Source organism: Nothoprocta perdicaria, unplaced genomic scaffold (genome assembly GCF_003342845.1).
Source record: "Nothoprocta perdicaria isolate Ctin4 unplaced genomic scaffold, notPer1 scaffold_11, whole genome shotgun sequence".
NCBI lineage: Eukaryota > Metazoa > Chordata > Aves > Tinamiformes > Tinamidae > Nothoprocta > Nothoprocta perdicaria.
This window is the reverse complement of record NW_020454205.1, coordinates 4,650,064-4,668,928: the sequence shown is the minus strand read 5'-3', so window position 1 is coordinate 4,668,928 and position 18,865 is coordinate 4,650,064. Positions and strand designations below refer to the sequence as shown.

At 45.1% G+C, this 18,865-nt stretch overlaps 1 protein-coding gene across 1 annotated transcript; it reads left to right on the top strand.

The window, feature by feature from the left end:
• Positions 1-16: 16 nt before the first annotated feature.
• On the top strand, positions 17-12,269 carry LOC112955411 (cytochrome P450 20A1). Its single transcript, XM_026048718.1, has 13 exons — positions 17-88; positions 196-245; positions 327-493; positions 3,335-3,480; positions 3,848-4,015; positions 4,706-4,784; positions 5,833-5,948; positions 6,348-6,402; positions 7,573-7,693; positions 8,760-8,871; positions 9,500-9,564; positions 11,491-11,580; positions 11,747-12,269. The coding sequence occupies exons 1-13, from the start codon at positions 17-19 to the stop codon at positions 11,895-11,897; spliced, it is 1,392 nt and encodes a 463-aa protein (XP_025904503.1). The 3' UTR covers positions 11,898-12,269.
• Positions 12,270-18,865: the final 6,596 nt, after the last annotated feature.

Genomic DNA, 18,865 nt, shown 5'->3' with positions numbered 1-18,865 from the left:
CGGCCCCGGCACGGCCATGCTGGACTTCGCCATCTTCGCCGTCACCTTCCTGCTCATCCTGGTGGGCGCCGTGCTCTACCTGTACCCGGTAACGTGGCGGCGAGGGCGCCGGGCTGAGGCGGGCCGCGCGCTGGGGCCCGCGGGCGGCACCTCGCCCTGCAGGGAGGCCCACGCGCGTTCCCCTTTGCTCTCCAGGCATCCAGGCAGGCGTCGGGGATCCCGGGCTTGGCTCCCACTGACGAGAAGTAAGTGCCGCGCTGTGCCCGCGCGCAGCCGCCGCGAGCGGAGCTGCTCGCGACCGGCCACGCTCCTTGCCCTCCGCACAGGGATGGCAACCTGCCGGACATCACCGCCAGCGGCAGCCTGCACGAGTTCCTGCGCAACCTGCACGAGAAGCACGGCCCGCTCGTCTCCTTCTGGTTCGGGAGGCGCCTCGTGGTCAGCCTGGGCGCCATCGAGCTCCTCAAGCAGCACGTGAACCCCAACAGGCTACGTGAGTTGCCCTTTGCCTGCTCTTGGGCTCCTTTTTTGGGCTTGCTGGCCTCAGGTGTCCAAGGCAGCTGCACCAAAGGAGAAGGAGACCCGGCTTGTGGTTGACGTGGTTGAGATGTTTCTTTGGCCCTACTTATTGCCCTTCAGTATCAGCAACCAGGAGAGGCCATTGCCTAGTGGCCATCAGGAAGTGAGTTTGTGTCTTTTACCTTCTTCCTGCAGGCCACATGTTCACGAAGAACATCGCCCTCAATAGTCATTTAAAGTAGGGAGCCAAAGACCCTGTAACAGCTTGAAACCCTTTAAAAGCAGCTTGAAATACAGTTTAAGACAAAGAACTTTATTAAATTAAGTCTGAGAACAGCTGGTGTGGTCTGTGATACCTCCCTTGTGAGCTTCAGTGTGGGGATTTTAGTCCCTTAACTTTCGTTTTTATTTAGATGATAGAATTTTGTGCTGGAAGCATCTGGTGATCTTCCAGACTGGGAGATGGTCAGCAGTGCTGGTAACTGAGTTACGGCTTTTAGGCCTACAGAAGGTACTAGGGGTATTTTAGTTTAGTTGCAAGTCTCTTGGGATGAGCATTTTGCTTCATAAAGGGACAACAAGCAGTTAGCTATTTGGATTTATCCTGCTGTTTTGTAGTTTGCATTCTGTGATTGAGCAAGGTATAGATTGCATACCCTCATATTGGTATTATAGGCTGTCTTGAAGCGCTGGCTGATACCTCAGCATTGTTTCATGTTGGGATCATGATAGGGAAGTTTCCTGTATGGTGGCATAGAAGACTCAAAAAATTAGTGGCCATTATAAATGTAAATGAAGATCAGTGAGGTACAGCGATCACTCCAGAGGGTGGACACCAACCCCAAAAGATCTGAAAGTGAGGAGGAGAGTGAGCGGTCCCTAAACAGAGCTTGGAGAAGTGGTAACAAGTACCTAAGCAGACAAGTTCTCTGAAATGTACTGAATTTCAGAGGGCATCCACGTGCTAGAGAGAAACACAGTGCCTGGAGTTAAATCTAAGAAATGGAGAGACCAAGGTGCCTATAGATTAGTCTGAACTACCATGTGCCAGGGGTTAAAGACATTTTATAAGGAGGGAGGTACATAGGAAAGGCCATAAAGTGCAGTCATACTATAATTTTTTGATAATCTTAGACAAGGAAAAGCAGTAGAGATGGGTTTGTTTCTGGTTTTCAGTTCAGCAGTTCCTTGGATACCCCTTGAGTCATTACTGAAGCTGAAAGTAATAATGGGGCAGGAAGAACATAAAGGGGAGTGAGACTGGGTTATGTTGGGAAGAGGAATGCTGTGCTGGGGAAGGAAAGGAAATGGTTGGGTCCAGCACCTATGTTAGCAGCCTGTGCCAATGACATGGTGCTGGGACCCTTGTCAGGGCAGGGAAGCAGTGTCAGAGCGAGGAGCTGGCTATCCTGGAGGCCTGGGGCAGCAGAAATGGGAGCAGAGCGGGCTGTGTGTGTGGTATGCAGGATCATGTGGCCATGGAGAAAAAAAAAGATGCATCAAGTAATGTATTTCCTGCAGAAATATATAAGCTTAATGCTTATGTATTTTAGTTCTCAGTGGTCCTGAGTTCATGAAGCCTTTCTGGCTCTCTCAGTGCTGTCCAGCTCTGCCAGGGCCAGTGCGCATGTGGCTGTGGCCTGACAAGCAGCAGCCCCCCAAGGCAAAGTACCTTGGGGCAGGACTCGTCAGCAACAGCCAGAATCATGTAACAGGCTGCTCCACATGCAGAGCCACAGGTACCATCTGCCAGGCCACACGGCACATGCACATATTCCTTGTCATTCAAAGTGGGAAAGAGTCTGAGATGCAGAGCTTTAGAGTGTTGGAAGTGTTTAGGAGTGTTTAGGAGGATTGACTGTATTCCTGCCTCTGCCCTCGTTAGCTGCCTTTGTTTCATTAGCTGGCAAGTCCCCTGAAGGCAGGAATCATCTCTTGTTGGATGCTTGTCCAGTCACATAATGAGACCTTGATCTCTGCAGGGAGTCCTGGACACATCCGTAATAAGGAGAGACCTGTATCTGGTCCAGCCTCAGTGTCTTCTAATGCTTCAGATTTTATGCTTCATCTAGGAGAAGTAACAGGCCGTGAAAATATCCCTCTTGGAGACTTGCTGATCATTGCTTCCATATAGTTCCTTAATAATTCTGCCAGTTTTGATAGATCCATGGAAATATTTTCGGGAAGGGAAAAACATACAATAGCTCATGCTTTATTGCATGGGTTTGCATTTGCATTGATGGCTAGTGTGCTCTGACAGATTTCAAAGTTAAAGATCTAACAGAAGCCACGCATATGAAAGATGAAGGTAATGTGTTTCTGCCTAATTTGTAAGCTGTTGTACTCATCTGGGTGCAAGAAAGATGGAAAGTTAAATGATGAGAAATAGAAAAGCTTCTGTAGCTTAATGGGGCGCTGCTTTCTATAGGACACATGCAGCCACTGTCACCACAGCCACTGTCACCACATTGGCCCAGCCAGCTTGAGGCCAAGCTTCCAAGGGGCTACTGTTAAAAGCACTGAGATGAGCTCCTTGCTAGAGTTATGTTGTGCATCTAGGAGGCAAACTTTGCAGAGGGATCTGATGATATCCTGGCTTAGCAAGGAGTTTGTATGAGCTCCCAGACCACATGGAGCACGAGAAGGCTGACTCCTCAAAGAGACTGTTCCTGGGGAAAAAGGCCGTGCCTTGCTCCTGGCCCCGGAATAACCAGAAATAGTACTCAAGTAATGAGGTTGATGTTTCCATCATCCCTGTGCAGCAGGACTGCCTGACTTTTTTTTTTTTTTTTTTTTTTCCATTATTTGCTTTCAGTTGATCCATTTGAGACAATGCTGAAGTCCTTCCTGAGGTACCAATCCAGCCTGAATGGGGATACAGGAGAGAGCCATCTGAAGAGAAAGCTGTATGAAAATGGTGTGACTAAGACTTTACAGAGTAACTTAGCTCTTATCCAGAAGGTGAATAACTTTTCCTTTTTATAGCATAGAAGCGCTCTGTGGCTCACAGGGGGAAGCTTGGTGGGAGGACATGCAGGGCTGCATTCAAATTCACCCTGAAATAGTAAGCATCTGAGAAAGCAAGTTGCGTTGGTGTCTGTCTGTCTGTGCAAACACAATGTCAGTGTTTGGTTTCCGTTGGCTCCAGTGAGTTAAGGGTGACGGGCTCTGCTTTGTGACATTTTATGTTGACAACCAGAGCCTGTCACCCTTAATCCACTGGAGCTAATGGAAACCAAACACTGTTAGGGTAGGAATGCCTCCAGTTTGGGGTATGTTTTGTAAGTAGCTTGCCAAGATCAGCACTAACGATTTCTTCCCTTTTAAGCTATCAGAAGAGTTGCTAGCCAAATGGCTCTCTCTTCCTGAGGCTCAACATGTGCCACTCTGCCAGCACATGCTGGGCTTTGCCATGAAGTCTGTCACACAGACAGCTCTGGGCAGCAGCTTTGAAGATGACCGAGAAGTCATCCGATTCCGCAGGAACCATGATGCAGTAAGTGACATGAAGAGCAGGGGATTCCTCTGCGATGTTTTTCCAAAACAACAGCATGCAGCTTACATCTGTGTGTAGTTTAACAAGGGATAGCACAAGGTACCACTGACATCTGCACACTGACCCGAATAATGCTTTAGCTATGAGTGCCCTGTGTCAGTTGTCCCAAGCTGATACTATCATAAAGAACCTGCTGTTAATCTTGCTCTCATTAGACTAGGGCTCTGTGCTTCTAAAGGCTCTGTGGAAAGCAGAGACCCAGATCTAATATCAACTGAGGTATTTTGTACATAACTTATCTGAACTCTCCTGGGAATGCTAGTGAAAATTCTTCTTTCCAGATCTCTTCTGAAGCCCCTCTGACATTGTGGACACAGGAAAATCTGAGGGTGCCCCAAGTTGTAATTGTAGGGAGGGATAGGGACAGTTCCATCTCCCATCTGGAGATGGAATCTTCAGGATTCCAGTTTCTTTTTTGCTACAGCAGTAACTGCTTCTCACAACTGTTTCATTTTAGATCTATTTCAGTCATAATAACTGGAAGGAGACATGGTCTTCTAAAAAGAAGACTAATTTCATGTTCAAATTACTTCTTTTTATGTGTGTATGTGCTTATTTTTCTGAATGAGAAAGAGTGAAAGTGTCCCAACGGTCTCTGCTTGTGTTGAGTGACAGTCTTTTGTCTTTCAGATCTGGTTCGAGATTGGGAAAGGTTTCTTGGATGGGTCCCTTGACAAAAACATGACTAGGAAGAAGCTGTATGAAGATGGTAGGTTACTCCCAAAATCTCTAACTCCTCCCAGTCTGCTTGGATTGGTACATGTAGTTAGCTAGCATATGGAAGCACTTAATTTGCCCAGCCAATAATGCTTTTTTGCAGAGCTGATCACCCTGCCCTAGGTGACCAGATGTGTCCTCCCCGCTCCCACAGGAGATCAGGGGATATTGCTGTTTCACAGCTGAGTGTCAAGGATGTCATGGTGCAGAAAGGTCTGCAGGGCCAGAACTAGGGTCTGGAGTAGAATCCCAGGCAGTATTGGAGTGTGCTTGCTCCCTTCCTGGTCTCTTGCCTAGCTTTTGACCTCTGTTAGAGGCAGTCAGCTGTGCTAGATGGAGACAAATTAGGCTCCTTGTTATGTTGGCTATTCTTATGATGCCCCATTCAATGAGTTTGCTGCCAGGCTGATCTTAGTCTCTTTAGGCTAGAAGTCAGGCATACAGAAGGACAGTTTCAATGGGTACCTTCCATGTGAGTCTCTGATGTGCTATTTCAATGTTACCTATGATTTTCAGGTGTATTTTTCAGGTGTGTACAAGTGTGCAGCACTTGTGCTTCTTGTAGTATTTCACAGTGGGTTATTTTATTTTTCAGTTGCCCTCTTTTTGCAGTTGTTAATAGCGAAGACTTTTCAGTATTGATTAACAAGATGTTAAACGAAAGTAGTCTGTAGGTAGCATTTCCTTGTAAATCGTCCAAACTAGATGTTTCCTTCCTTACTGTTCCTGGTTCTGTGGGTTTCAGCTTAGACCAAACACTGCCCTGCTGAAACAGGCTTCTCCTTTGGATACTTGTCCTCCGCATACATCATTTCAGCTCACAAAGTACCTGTACTGTCTCTAGGGGACCTTTTGTTCCTGCATTTTCAACTGCTTTGGAAATATCACCTTCCAAATTTATACTAATATGTTTGACACAGTGGCTGCTTCTGTAGGTGGGCCCAACAGCAACAGCTGGTCTGAAAATCTGTTTGGGAAGATGAATTCAGTCCTGCACTGCTCTCAGGATTTAAAATAATCATTTCTCTGTATGTCCCAAGCTCTGACAGAGATGGAATCCACTTTAAGGAAAGTCATAAAGGAGCGTCGAGGCAAATCATTCAACAGACACATCCTCATAGACAGCTTACTGCAAGGGAACCTCAGCGACCAGCAGGTTTGTGCAGCTGTTTAGTCATTACAGAATAATGGAGTTTTGCTAGAGCAGCAGCTAATTACATTGTATCCTTGATTAATTCAAATTTTTGCATCTTTTTCAATCCAGATGCATTACTAAAACAGGATTTCTCTTTGGTTCTCTTTCCTCCGGTCCTTAATTGTATGAGATTTTGGTAGCTTTCCTTGCCTCTGCCTTGTCACTTTTCTTCATAAGCTACAAAAACGTTAATGCATTAAGCATCTGCCTCAAGTGCCATTCTTGTGAAATTGCCACAGAAAATTCAGTCCACTCCTAGGTTTTCTGTTCTCTGCGCTAAAGGGATTTCATGTGCTCAAATGGAGGACATTCCTTACGATCCTAAGGACTTCATTTCCTGAACAAGGTTTTATTTCCTAGATTCTGGAAGATGCCATGATTTTTTCCTTGGCGGGATGCGTAATCACTGCTAACTGTAAGTACGGAATGCAGGTAGCTTTCCATTGTTGGAATCACCTTTCTAATAACGACTCTGATGACATGGGGCTGATTTTAGGCAAGCACAAAGCAATACTCGTCATCTTGTCACTCCTGAGCTACAGATGTATTGAGGCAGCTAGTTTCAGAGCAGACGCTTGACAGAGCCTCAGTTAGTGAGCTGAAGCTAAACCGTGGCCAACAACTTCCTCACTCATTCAGTGAACCTTAGAATTTCCTCCTGCTGCTTTTCACCTAGACTCTGATCCCAGCCAGCTGATACTAAATTAGATGAAATAACACTAGAAGATGTGAGCCACAAAGATCATGACCTAAAATATTTTCTTCCATTTGAGAGGGGAACTAGAGCAGAATGCTGTTATTTGTCTGTGTGCTTTGGTATCTGGGCGGATGTGAAAGATTTCCAAAGAAGTTGCTTTGGGATTTGTACAGAAATTATAGAGAAAAAAAAAAAAGGCAAATTAAAACATCACCTGGAGTTGTGTAAACTCTCCAGTGGGAGTGATTTGCACTTAACCCATGATTATCAGGCCCCTTATCTTAGATGTGGGGCTTGAACTGCAAAGAAAACTTCCCAGGTACAGAGAATATCCTCTCACAGTTTCCAGAAAGACTGTTGTTTTGAGAGGGGTAACTCCTCAGGGATTTCCAGAGAGTTCTCGTAAACAGACAAATTGGACTAGTATAAATGTTTGCTTGTAGCTTTAGAGCAACTGCATGCTATACCCCTGTTTCACAGGCAAGATTTCTTTCCCATTCTGCTATTGGAGATGTCTCAAGTCTCTCAAGTACCTCACAGAAGCGATGTAGGGGAAAAAAAAATTCTGGACCCCTTGGTAGAGAGAATTGTACTGTTCTTGTCCTTCCCTGTCCGGAGCCCAGGTGCTGGCTCTCTGGAGCACTCGTGACATATGCCAAGGAAACATTTAAATAAGGGAATTTTCTAATAATCCCAACAAACTAGCCTTCCAGCTGAAGAGCTGGTCTTACAACTCTTGTTCCCAGGGTTGGTTGCTGCAGTGTCATAGCTGTTTGATGGAGTAGAGAAACACTGTGGCTGACTGCTGGGTGGTGTGGTCTCTTCCCCAGAGCTGTGAGGCTGCTCAGCTCGGTCTCCTGCATTGCTTTGTCTTGATTCCTTCCCCAGTGTGCACCTGGGCAGTCTATTTCCTGACAACCTCCCAAGATGTCCAGCAGAATCTCTACAAGGAGGTGGACCGTGTTGTGGGGAAGGGACCAATTACGCTCGAGAAGATTGAGCAGCTCAGGTTGGTGTCTTAGAAGAAATGAGAGAGGGAGGTTATCCCATGATATGGAGACAGGAGCTCCATGTGTTGGAGGCTGAGTCAAGAGGAGGCATCCAAAAGCTACTCCATTTTATTCTGGAAAAAAATCAAACCACTGAATGAGTTGCAAGACAGACCAGCTCTCTGCTGTAGGGCTTCACACAGGTGGCTCAGGCTGCTCCATTCCAAGTATATAGAATAAATTCTTTAGGTTTCTTTGCAGAGGAAGAGAGCACAGGGATAGTGCCCTGGCTGTCTGAAAACAAACCCTGGAGAATGTCTTCCATTAGCCGCCAGTGAATCCTGGATATACCAGTGACTGCACCAATGCAACTGAAGGGTTTGAAAATGCCATCTTTGTCCTGTTCTCTGTGTAGGGCTCAGGATGGGAGAGTTCAGAGACATTCAGTTTTGGGGCACATACCATTCATGTGGTGTACGTGAGTTGGGACTGCAGAAGGGAACAAATGAGAACTGACATTTCTTCCTGATCTTAGAATGGACCATATGGCTAGGATCAGATAAGGACAAGGTTTTTTTCTCCTTCAAGCTCCTGTAAGGTTACATTTTCAGAAAGGAAGCAAGAAGGACTTTGTTTTACTGCTGAGTGCTCTCAGGAGCCCATCAGTTGTGAGAGAGATGTTAATGGAAACAGTGGGATTCATGTTGGAGGAATTCAAAAAAGAGCACAGAAGAAACTTTCTGAAGGGACACAAAACTAAACGTAGTTTAGAAGACTGGTGAACAGCGTGCCTTTACTTGGGTGCATCTGATGCCCAACTGGGTGAGTTTTATGCTTGGGCTAATGTTAGGGTTTCAGTAAAGCAGTGCAATGTGGTGGCAGGGAGTGTCCTGCTGTTTCTTGGTGAGATATCTAGAAAAGTGACTGGCGTATTTTTGCCTTTTTAGTGTTAATTTGGTTTAAAATTAAGGTTAATTCCATTTAAAATCTGGAAAAGGCAGGCCAAATATAAATTTTAATAATCTTTAAAAGCTTATAGCCAAATGTTTTAACTAACCTGATAACTAAACTGACGGCTGGTTGCAGATACTGTCGGCAAGTCCTGTGTGAGACAGTGCGAACAGCAAAACTTACTCCCATTGCTGCACAGCTGCAGGAGCTGGAGGGCAGAGTTGACCAACATACTATCCCAAAAGAGGTAGGTCAGTGCTGGGAGCACCAGGCTACCTTCTCTTCCTGGAGAGGAATTTGCTGTTTGTTCTTCCAGTGAAGGGGTGAGGCAGAAAATGTATATTTTCATACTGTTAAACTTGAGCAGTTAGTCTGTTGTCTGACAGCATCATTCAGCTCAAAGTTTGCCATGCTGCTGCTCTGTAGAGAAGTGCTGGGAGCTCATATTCTCAGATTTGTTTCCAATTTGGGCTCCATCAGTGTTGATTTGTCTTTTGAAGAGGTCTCTGGGCTCCGTTGTGTGTAAAAGAGCATGACTTCAGCTGATCACATCACCTGTATTTCCCACGCAGAATGGTACCTTCCATTGCAGAGAATGGAAGGGCTCCATACATACATGCTACTAAGAGTGGGATAATGGGATCTGGCCCTTTATAACCACCCAGAGTTGCAGCATGGGTCTTGGAAGTTAAAATCCTAACCTGTGGGCATGGATTGTAGAAATCCGTGATGCATTTTATCTTTATAGGTATTTTTAAAATACCTGTTAAATATGAGTGGTCCAAAGAATAATCCTCCTCCATCAGGATAATCCAGAGATACCTTTAACTGTGCTTTTCTTCCTACTGTGATTTATGTCCTGATTTATTTTACAGACACTTGTGCTTTATGCTCTGGGTGTGATGCTGCAGGATAGTTCATCTTGGCCTTCACCATACAAGTATGTAGAATCAGGACCTTTATTACCATTAATTCCTTTCCTTTTTTTTTTTTTTATTTTAATAAATATTCTTGGGATCTTAATTCTATGCACAGCCTTTTGGGTTGCAGGACCTACCTTATACAGATTTTGGACATGAGATGGGAGTCCATAAGAAAATCTATGAAGATGTTGATTTGCTTATCTACATGGCAGGACTTCTATTGCACTTCAGGTTGCAATCCTCCCAGGCTCCAGTGTGTGTGTTATAGTTTGACAACAGATTTGAGTTTTGATTTTCTTTTTTCTTTCCTTTTTCCACTGCATACACAGTGTTTCCCTGGCAAATGCTAAGGAATTATTTTCAAGATATTCTTTGAGAGAAAAAAGTGATTTGAATGGGTTTGGAATCACTGGGTGTTACCGTGATACAATGGTGCAAGGGAGGAAATGTCAGTCAGAAGCTTGGGCTTTGCATGGGGAAGGAAATGCTCCCTCATTACTTCTGTATGTGAAAACAAACCTGAATCCAGGCCGGTATTTTGGAGATTAAATTAAAAATAAAAACAAAATGAAAACGCCCAAACCCTGCTGTAGCTTACAATGGCCTCCAGGTGGCAAATATTGATATTTGTCTGACTTTGCTTACACTAGGAAAAAAAATGTAGTTCAGTTATTCTAGAGAAATGGAAGGGACAGCTGTGATTTGGAGAAGGAAAGGAGCCCTGAGAACGGCATTTTCATCTCCTGCAAATGTAGCTCTTGCTAGAGGGTCAGGCACTGCTTGCCTGAAGTCGCCCCCTTGGATGGGACGTGCTCTGTGCCTGGGGCAGGTCCTGCAGGACCCAGGAGAGGAAGGCTGAGAGCAAAACCTCCTTATCCTAAGGAGAAGGGTGGAGGTTGTGCCTGAGCCTGAAGCTGTGTATGTATGTGACACAGATAGGAAATCAGCACTTCATTTCACCCACCTGCTGTACAGAAAACACTGTGTAAGCCCATTTGTCCTCTAGTTTTTTGGCTTTTTTTCTACTAGACAGCTGCATTCTCTTATTTGTTAGACTTTTGTAATTTGCCAGTTCAGCAGTAATATGTCCTGGATGCTGCCTCTGCTGAGGGTCAGCACCATCCTACCTTTTGACTTTCACAGAAGCAGGGCTCCAGTTTTTCAGTGTTCGAGTAGGGAGCCAAAGGTCTGAAGTGGAAGTGCAAGGATTTAGCACAAAATGAAAGAGAACTGCCCTCCAGCCACCAAGTTGCCTGGTTTATTTTTTCTTCTGTAGTGTCTTGTGTTGAAATTAAATGATATTTTATTAGTCTCCTTTAGGTTAATTTATTATGGGAATTTCATTTTAACTCATGCCAGCCCTGGATAATAGTTTTCTCTCAGCCTCTGCCAACCTAATGCTGGAAGGCACTTTTCTCACTTGAATGAGTCACCAGCTTCCCTCCCCCACATCTACATCCACATCCACACACCAGCTGCCTAATGAGAAGGCTGAGGGGCAAGAAGAAAAGGGAAATGTTTTTGGAAGCAGGAGGGAGGGATGCAGATCAGATTGCCTGTGGCATGTTCCCCAGGGGGAAGAGAGGGCAGGTAGCAGCATCAGCTCAGCTGTGTGCTCAAGCTAAGCACCCTCTGTTGAGAGGCAGGGCATGAGAGCTCCAGCCCTGTGTCACACTACCTCAGTTTCTCCGCTTTTGAACTAAGCTGGGACACAGCTGGCCAGCTTGGAACGTAGATGGAGTGCAGGGACAATTACCTTCACATATGTTTGTGGAATTACCCGTCATGATTTAGATGGAAGAGGCATTGGATTGATGCTGCTATTAAATTAGTGAGATTTTCTCTTTCACTGCCAGTTTCTTACTCTTGTGCGTGTGCAAATGTACCCAGGAGAAGGATCGTGTAGTTACACAGAAAGTCTCACTGCATTTTGTCTTTCATAGATTTGACCCAGAGAGATTCAATGAAGAATCAGCCATGAAAAATCTCTCCGTGTTAGGTTTTTCAGGAAGCCAGGAGTGCCCGGAATTGAGGTGAGCATAAGGAAAGAGGTCTGTGTGCCTCTCTGTAGTAGAGGGGAGGGAAGGTCATTTCAGCCCATTCCTGTTACTGCTGAGACAATCTGGCCGAGCTGGCAGTTGTCCTTTGGCAGATTGACATCGAAGCTGTTTTTTTATTCTCATTCTTCTCCTCCCTCAGGTTTGCCTATATGGTGGCTACAGTTCTGCTGAGTGTTCTGGTAAGGAAATTGTACCTCCACCCAGTGAAAGGACAAGTCATGGAGACCAAATATGAGCTGGTAACATCACCAAAGGAGGAAGCCTGGATAACGGTGTCTAAGAGAAGTTAAGAGCAAGCAAAACAGAGGGCTGAAAGTGCCAGCAGTCTCAAGTTCTGGGCAAAGTCTTTAGAGGGATTGGTGCTGGCAGCACACTGACTCAGCCAAGGAATTTTACATCCACTTTTTGTTACTTTCCATGTTCTTAACTACACTCCCCTTTGTGGGTACTTTTTCTAACTCAACTAATGGTCATATTAAAATAGATGTAATCTGTTTGCATTTTTTTACACTTGCTTTTGGATCTCTAGCTATACTCTTGCAAAGGAAGCAATAAAACCTTGCAGTGTTTTTCTCTGTCTCTTCACTGCCAGATGCCAGCTAACCAAAGAGCAGGCTCCTGGTTAGTCCAGCACCTCTCCAACAGCACCCAGAGCTGGATATGAGGCTCTGCATGGGGATTGCTTTATGGATCCCAGCTAGAAAGACCTTGGAGGCACAAGGACAAAGTCTTTCTCTAAATATAGGTATTTTTATTCTAAGTATATTTCCTTCCCTTCAGCTAGAGCTATAACTGTCAAAAGGAGCAGATATATCTTGTGAGAAATGTGTGAGAGTGTGTGTGAGATAGAGAAAAAGAGAGAAATAAAGTGGGGTGGGAATAGCACGACCAGCTCTTGCCATGTATTCTTGCCATGCTGCGGGGTTGTAAAAGAAGTGCTCGTAAACTAGGAGAAATAAAATTGGTTTGGCCTCTGAGAACACAGAAGCATCAGTGATAATATAATGAAGTGAAATAAAACCACAGAACAAAGCCTGAAGAAAAGGATTCTCCAACCTGGCAGTTCCGAGGGCAGTGTCTAATTTAATCAGCTTCAGAAATGATGAGAGATGCTTGTAAATAACTCAGCGTTGGGTCAGCATGAGTCTGGCCATGCAAATAATGGAAATGGAGAGTGCATATTTTATAGGGCTCTGAATCAATACTGTGTTTAATAACTTAAAGGTCTTTCAAAGAACCTTCTTCCTCCTGTTAAACTGGTGCCAGCCAAAGTAGCTTCTCATGCCATGTGCTCTTCCTTGCTGCTTTCGCTCCCTCTTGGCCGGAATAGACCAGCTACAGATTTTTCAGAGCTCCATGCATGGCTTGTACCTGTTACCCCTTTCCTCAATATCATTGCCATCCAGCGTCCTTTCCAGCTGTTCCTGTTCTTTTTCCCTTACATCATCTTTCACCTGATCTTGGTAAGTCTTTTCCTCACGGCCTGGCTCCTCTGTCAGCTCAAGTTCCTTGCCCTCTTCCCACCCCAAAGCCGGGTGGTGGGAGCTGTCTGCTCCTGGAGTTAACATCTGCTTCCAGCCTCTGTGGGCACCAGGCAAGGAAACTTCTGCTCTTGGGTTGAATGTAACAGTTCTGCTTTTGAGGGAGCTGTGGAGTTTCAGTTCAGTTCAGTGCATGTTGGCAGAGAGGTAACATGGAGATGCTCTTTTTTATTTTCTGCTGGGCAGAAAAGGAGGGTTGCAGGGGCTTAGCTTTCTGTGTCTCTCTTGCATTGATTTTTATAATGAACTGCAAGAGAGCACTTGCTATTCTGACCTCCATTTAACTGAAGGTTGGTCATGTCCCCAGATGGCAATTCATGTTAAGCTTTGCTTCACTGCTTATGCAAAACGCCTATTTTTCTTGAAGGTTGCAGATGTTTCTTAGACCTTCTGGAGAAATCAGTGTGCTAAAGGATTTTACTTTAAAGCATCCTTTGCAGAGGAGGCCAAACGGAAGCTAAGTAACTGCCTTCTTAGGAAAAAAAAAGATAAAATAGCACTGTCCCTGCTATGAACCAGCCTAGGAATAGCCTACTTTGTCATAAAATGGAGGTTCTAAGATCTGTTTTCTTGTAGTCACATGGTAGGAGTAAAGTTTCAAACATGCCTGAAAAGCTTTTTAGGAAGCCTTCTCAAAAATAATTGTCCAGATTTCTGTTACACTATTTCTCTGCCTTGTTTGAGCTGCACCTGTGAACTACTGTCTGACAGTTACTTTAAAAGTACAGGAACAAAAAAAAAAAAAAGAAAAAAAAGAAGAATTCCGTGTAATTTGTTATGATCTCTGCACTCACAGTGCAGGCCAGCAGCCAAACCGATGCTCGAGGTCTGTGACTCTTTTGAGAGGAGAACATGTCCCAAAGTACTGGGGAAAGGCAACGTTTAATTTGTTTTTTCTCAAAACTGGTCTCTTGCAGACCCTAGATCATCAGTTACAGAAACGTGTTGAGCACTCAAAGAAACGAGGGGAGCAGGATACAAGGCCCAGTGAGGAAGGAAGGTCCTTGCTTGGGGTGGCACTGAGGTCATGGCCACGCTGCTTGCCAAAGTCCATAAGCTCCCCTTCTTCCTTCTTTCTGTACTGATCATTTCAAACACAGTAAGTTACAGAATTCACTGTCACGTTTTTCAGCCCAGCTGTGTCTCCTTTTCTTATGCAGCAGAAGTGCTTTTTGGTATGGGAATGTGCAAGGTTCAGAGCTTCCTCATAGAGTCTTAATATATTTTTGATTGGAAACTTGAAATACAAGTTTTATCGAATTTCTCCACTTTCCCCTTGTCCTGCATGCCCTAAGGCGGGCCTCTGTGCATACAGGGTGTCCCCTTCCTTTATGTCTATCCATTTGCCCTTTTTCCTCTTCCTACAGAAAATAATTTCTGAGCCTTTGAGATCTATTCAGCTGCATTTGACAGAGGTGGGGGCTTGAAACCTCAAATGTTAGGTTCCTACAGATGTTATAAAAGAAAAAAAAAAAAAGTGACAGGGTATAGGAAAGAGAGTTTGTTAGAGGTGTCACAAAGCTGCAGCCAAAGCCAATGCACTGTTAGGCTATGAAAAAGCTTGAGTCAGAGCTTGCACTACAGCAGGCACCAGAATCACCAGTCTCAGAAGTCTGGTCAGTAGAGAATGGTTTTGTCTTTTCCATCTTGCTGCTCCTAGACCTTGCCCTAAGGGTACTTCTAAGGCCCAGAGATTCCTGCTGGCCCTGAAGTGGAGATGGAGGCAGCATTGCAACCTGCAGAGATATGCTTTAGTCTGGAAACAAAGCCAAGAGGAAGAGGTTGTTTCTATAACATATAAAGTTGTTGCTTTTTATGCTTCAGATTCCTGTCCTACAGCAGACAGCTACTTCACAAATTACAGGATGGCTTAGAAAAGCCTACAGAAAAGCTGTCATTTCATTCCCTGGACTTTTACTGTAGAATGAGCTTTTGCAGAGGACCGTGAGCTGTAATGGAAGGTGAGAGGCTAAATATATCTCTGTGCCTGTGCAACCTGCTGCTCTCAGAAGCAGGCAGCCAGCACAGGTGCTGGGAGCACTTGGGTCAGTGCTAATTGATTATCGTGCCTGTTTCTGGCCCACAAAGCCCTACGCTTTTGCCCCTTGCAGTGGTGGTTTTCTGGGACAGCTGCTGACAAAACTTTTGGCAGAGTAACCAGCGTGTTGCAGCTGCCTTCCTTCATCTCCAGAATAGCCACAGATGGCGTTACCTCTAGGTCTTAGTTAACCTGCATATAGAGCCATTATTGCAAGGCAGCAGTGTCTCTCTCAAAGAGCTGATGGTGTAGCATGCAGTTCAGGGCTCAAGACTATGTTTTACTTTCCATGCTGAAACAGAAAGGATGGCCAGGGCAGGTGCTGACCCACTGCCTGAAAAACAAAGTGGTTTTTGTTGGGCAGAGTGGGCATTTACTAATTTAAAACATCTTGGGCAGGTCCTCTGCAATCTCCCTCTTAACTGTGCAGTTATATGGAGCTGGGGCTGCTGGCAGCATGAACTGGGGGAACAACATGTCTATCACGTTCATGTTTTGCTCATGAACATATTGGTAATGTCACAGTTAACTAGAATTACCTCCCTTCCTTCTGAGTTACTGTGCACACATTCTTCCACCAGCAGTAGGAGATGTCTGTACAGTCTCACCTGTCAGTTGGGCATGGCTTGGCCTTCCCAAGGCTTCTGTTAGTGCTACCAAAAAAAAAAAAAAGGATTCCTTGGCAGCAGGAATGCTTGGATGTAGATGCATCCTGATCAGCAGGTTGAAATCTGTGGTTTATTGGCTTCCTTTCTTACTGGGATCCTCTTACAGCTTTGGGGCAAAAGGAATGGGGTAGAATAATATGTGCCTGAAAGCCCTCGGGCACCCAGCACCTCACCCACTTCTCCATCCCTTTTATTGAGAGTGACTGGGAGAAGAGGAAGAAGAAGCTTTTAATGAGAAGGCAAATCTTCATCATTAGTGAGTTTTGCCACCAGGCAACAGAACTGTTATGATTGTCATGGCAGCTCTTGCTGTTTCTTTCCACTCGTCCAAAGCAAGAATTACTGGCAAATATTTCAGGCGTGTTTCTCTGTAGCCTGAGTGTCTGCACCCATATTGGCATCTTTCTCTAGCTAAGCTCAGGACTGTTTTTTAGCAATGACTCCTCAACTAAACAAGAGGCCTGTTTGACATCTTTTAGGATGCAATGCCAGGTTTTTGGTGGTAGCAGACGGAGAAGAGGAACTACCACATGCAGAAAAAAAAGAAAAAGAAAAAAAAGTTGAAGAAAATGTTCCTCACATATGGAGGGTGGGGAAGGAGAGAAGATAATGTTGCCAAGGCAACATTGCTTGAGATAAGTATTTTTAAATCTGTGAATTTAGCGTTCAAAACACAGTTGTGTTTCCCACAAAAAGATTTGGAGGAGGGTTGGAGTGGAAAAATCTTTTCCCTTACTTTTCAGGTCATTCCTTTTTATTTTACAGAGGAACTAGAACCCGAGATAAATGAAGTAAGTGCAATTACTCCGATATTAGCACCCTGCAGAGAAAAATTTTGTTTTGAAGAGGCAAGAAGATCAGTCATAGTTCTGTATCTGCATCAAAATCTCTAGCACAAGCATTGATCATCTCTTTAATGGGGAAAGTAGTTTACTAGATCACTTGGGCCACTTGTCACAAGGACAAATCTTGCGGCATTCCAAGCTAAACTGAGTGCAAGCCAGAGCACAAACTTAATTACACTTGATACTCAGATGTCTGGGTGATTGGAGTCCTGATAAGATAACTGAGGCCTTTGGCTGTAAACAGAGAGAAGATGCAGGATGCAAAGTGAAAAGGAAGAGCAGAGGAGCCTGGTGAAATTTGGCCCTGGGAAGTGTTTTGTTACTCCAGCATCTACCGTGAAACACAGCAGCAGCTGGACAAGGAATCCTCCAGTGACACTATTAGGCAGGAAACGTTTGCTCTTCATACAGGGTGTCAGAGCTGGGGCCACCTCTGAAGCTCCTGTGTCCCAGTCCCTGCAGTGCTGGGCTCCTCAGTCGCACCTCCGTTGCCACCTCCCTGCTGGAGCCGGGCAGGTCAGCCCTGCCACAAGCCTGGCACTGAGACACCCAGTGCTGGGACTGTTTGGCTGCCAACTTTCTAGTCTCACCAAAAAAAGAGGCTGCTTTTTTTCTTTTTTCTTTTTTTTTTTTTTTTTAAACAGCTACTTCCAACTCAGAAATGACTCAGACACTGCAGCAAAGGTAAAGTGATCATCATCCCTCTTGCAACTTTATATCAGAAGACCCTGGGTATCCTCTCTAAAAAGCTAGGGCTTGCTGGGCACAGCCATTAACTGGATTCAGTTCTTTAATTTAATTGACCGAACGAGATGTTCCTGTGGTGCTGGGTACCTGCTGGATCAGGGGCAGCATTTCAGCATTAAGCTTAATTCCTACAAGTACTTGGTGCTGAGAGCTCTTGGGAAGGGGAGGCTGGTGGGAGAAATAGTCATCTCTAAAAAAAACAATGCTATTTCATGCAGGAAAGCTGCTGTCCTCACCAAAGTGTCCCAGGCCAGGAATCCAGGAAAGGAACAAAAATCTACTGGCACAGTCAGAGCAAAGCCGTAAGTCGTATTTGGCCATTTATCTTTGGGGATGAAGGTAGGGAAGCAAATGAGGTGTGTGCAAAAGCAAAGGTCCTTGTTATCAAACTGGAAAATGGCACCTGGTAGCAGTGTTTCATATTGTCTCTGCCCCTGATACTGAATAAGTACGGCCCAAATGGAGTTAAGGCTACTTTATTCCCCTTACCATATTCTCAGTATCTTCCTTCATAAAGCCTACCAGCAATGTGGAAAAAAAACAAAAAGCTACTTTTTTTTTTTTATGTCACCATAGGATACTCTGTTGGGATTCGTTTTCTCAGATGTGTTATTTTTAAGTGAGCGACTAATACTAAGGCCCTCACGGCATCACTAACATGAAAATACATACTCTGGCTTTGGGGTTCCTGGGACTGAAAAGCAACCACTTTGCTCTTGTGGGGTTTGTTAGCTGTGAATTAGTGATTACATTACGTGTTTATTCCACCCTACCCTTTAGGGCCATTGAGCTGTTCCCTGCTGCACTCTGATGCACTACTTCCATGTGTTTGCCTTGCAGCTGAGCCCTGGGAGATGCAGGCGCCCTGTTGTGTCTAATAGCAGGAATGCAGCAGCTTCAGACCCTGCTCCGCAGCCTTTGCTGCCCAGTGTCACGAGATCCTTCTGCCTCCATCCTCAGGTGCCTGTCAGTGGGCCCAGCATGATGATGGGGCTCACACAGCCATGGGCGCTGCCTCTCCCAGGGGCTGCGGTGGGGAAGGGGCCTTGGGAAGCTGTATGAGTTAATGGCAGTGGACAGAGATGTCCACAGGAATACACTCCTGCCTATCATGGAACATCAGCCGGAGCGGGACCAATGCAGGCAGCTGCCCCACATTCATCCAGTGAGGTATTTGGGAGCACAGAGGATCTTTGAAGCACTTAGTCCTTCCACCATGCAGAGCTCACATTAAATTTGCAGGAGGCTGCGCCTTGCTTTGATGTCATGGCTCTTATAGAAGAAAGGAGCAAATTCACTGCTTGTTAACAGGCTGCTCCAAATTAACGTCAGGTGTGGGCCTGGCCCTGAAAACATTGCTGTGAATAGGACTATTATTTATGCTGTGTGATTGCAATGAATGCATTGGCTATTCATATA

Coding starts and splice junctions, on each gene's coding strand:
- LOC112955411 (XM_026048718.1), top strand. CDS start 17: ATGCTGGACTTCGCCATCTTCGCCGTCACCTTCCTGCTCATCCTGGTG. Junction 494..3,334: donor CGTGAACCCCAACAGGCTAC/GTGAGTTGCCCT, acceptor ATTTGCTTTCAG/TTGATCCATTTGAGACAATG. Junction 7,694..8,759: donor GAGAAGATTGAGCAGCTCAG/GTTGGTGTCTTA, acceptor GGCTGGTTGCAG/ATACTGTCGGCAAGTCCTGT.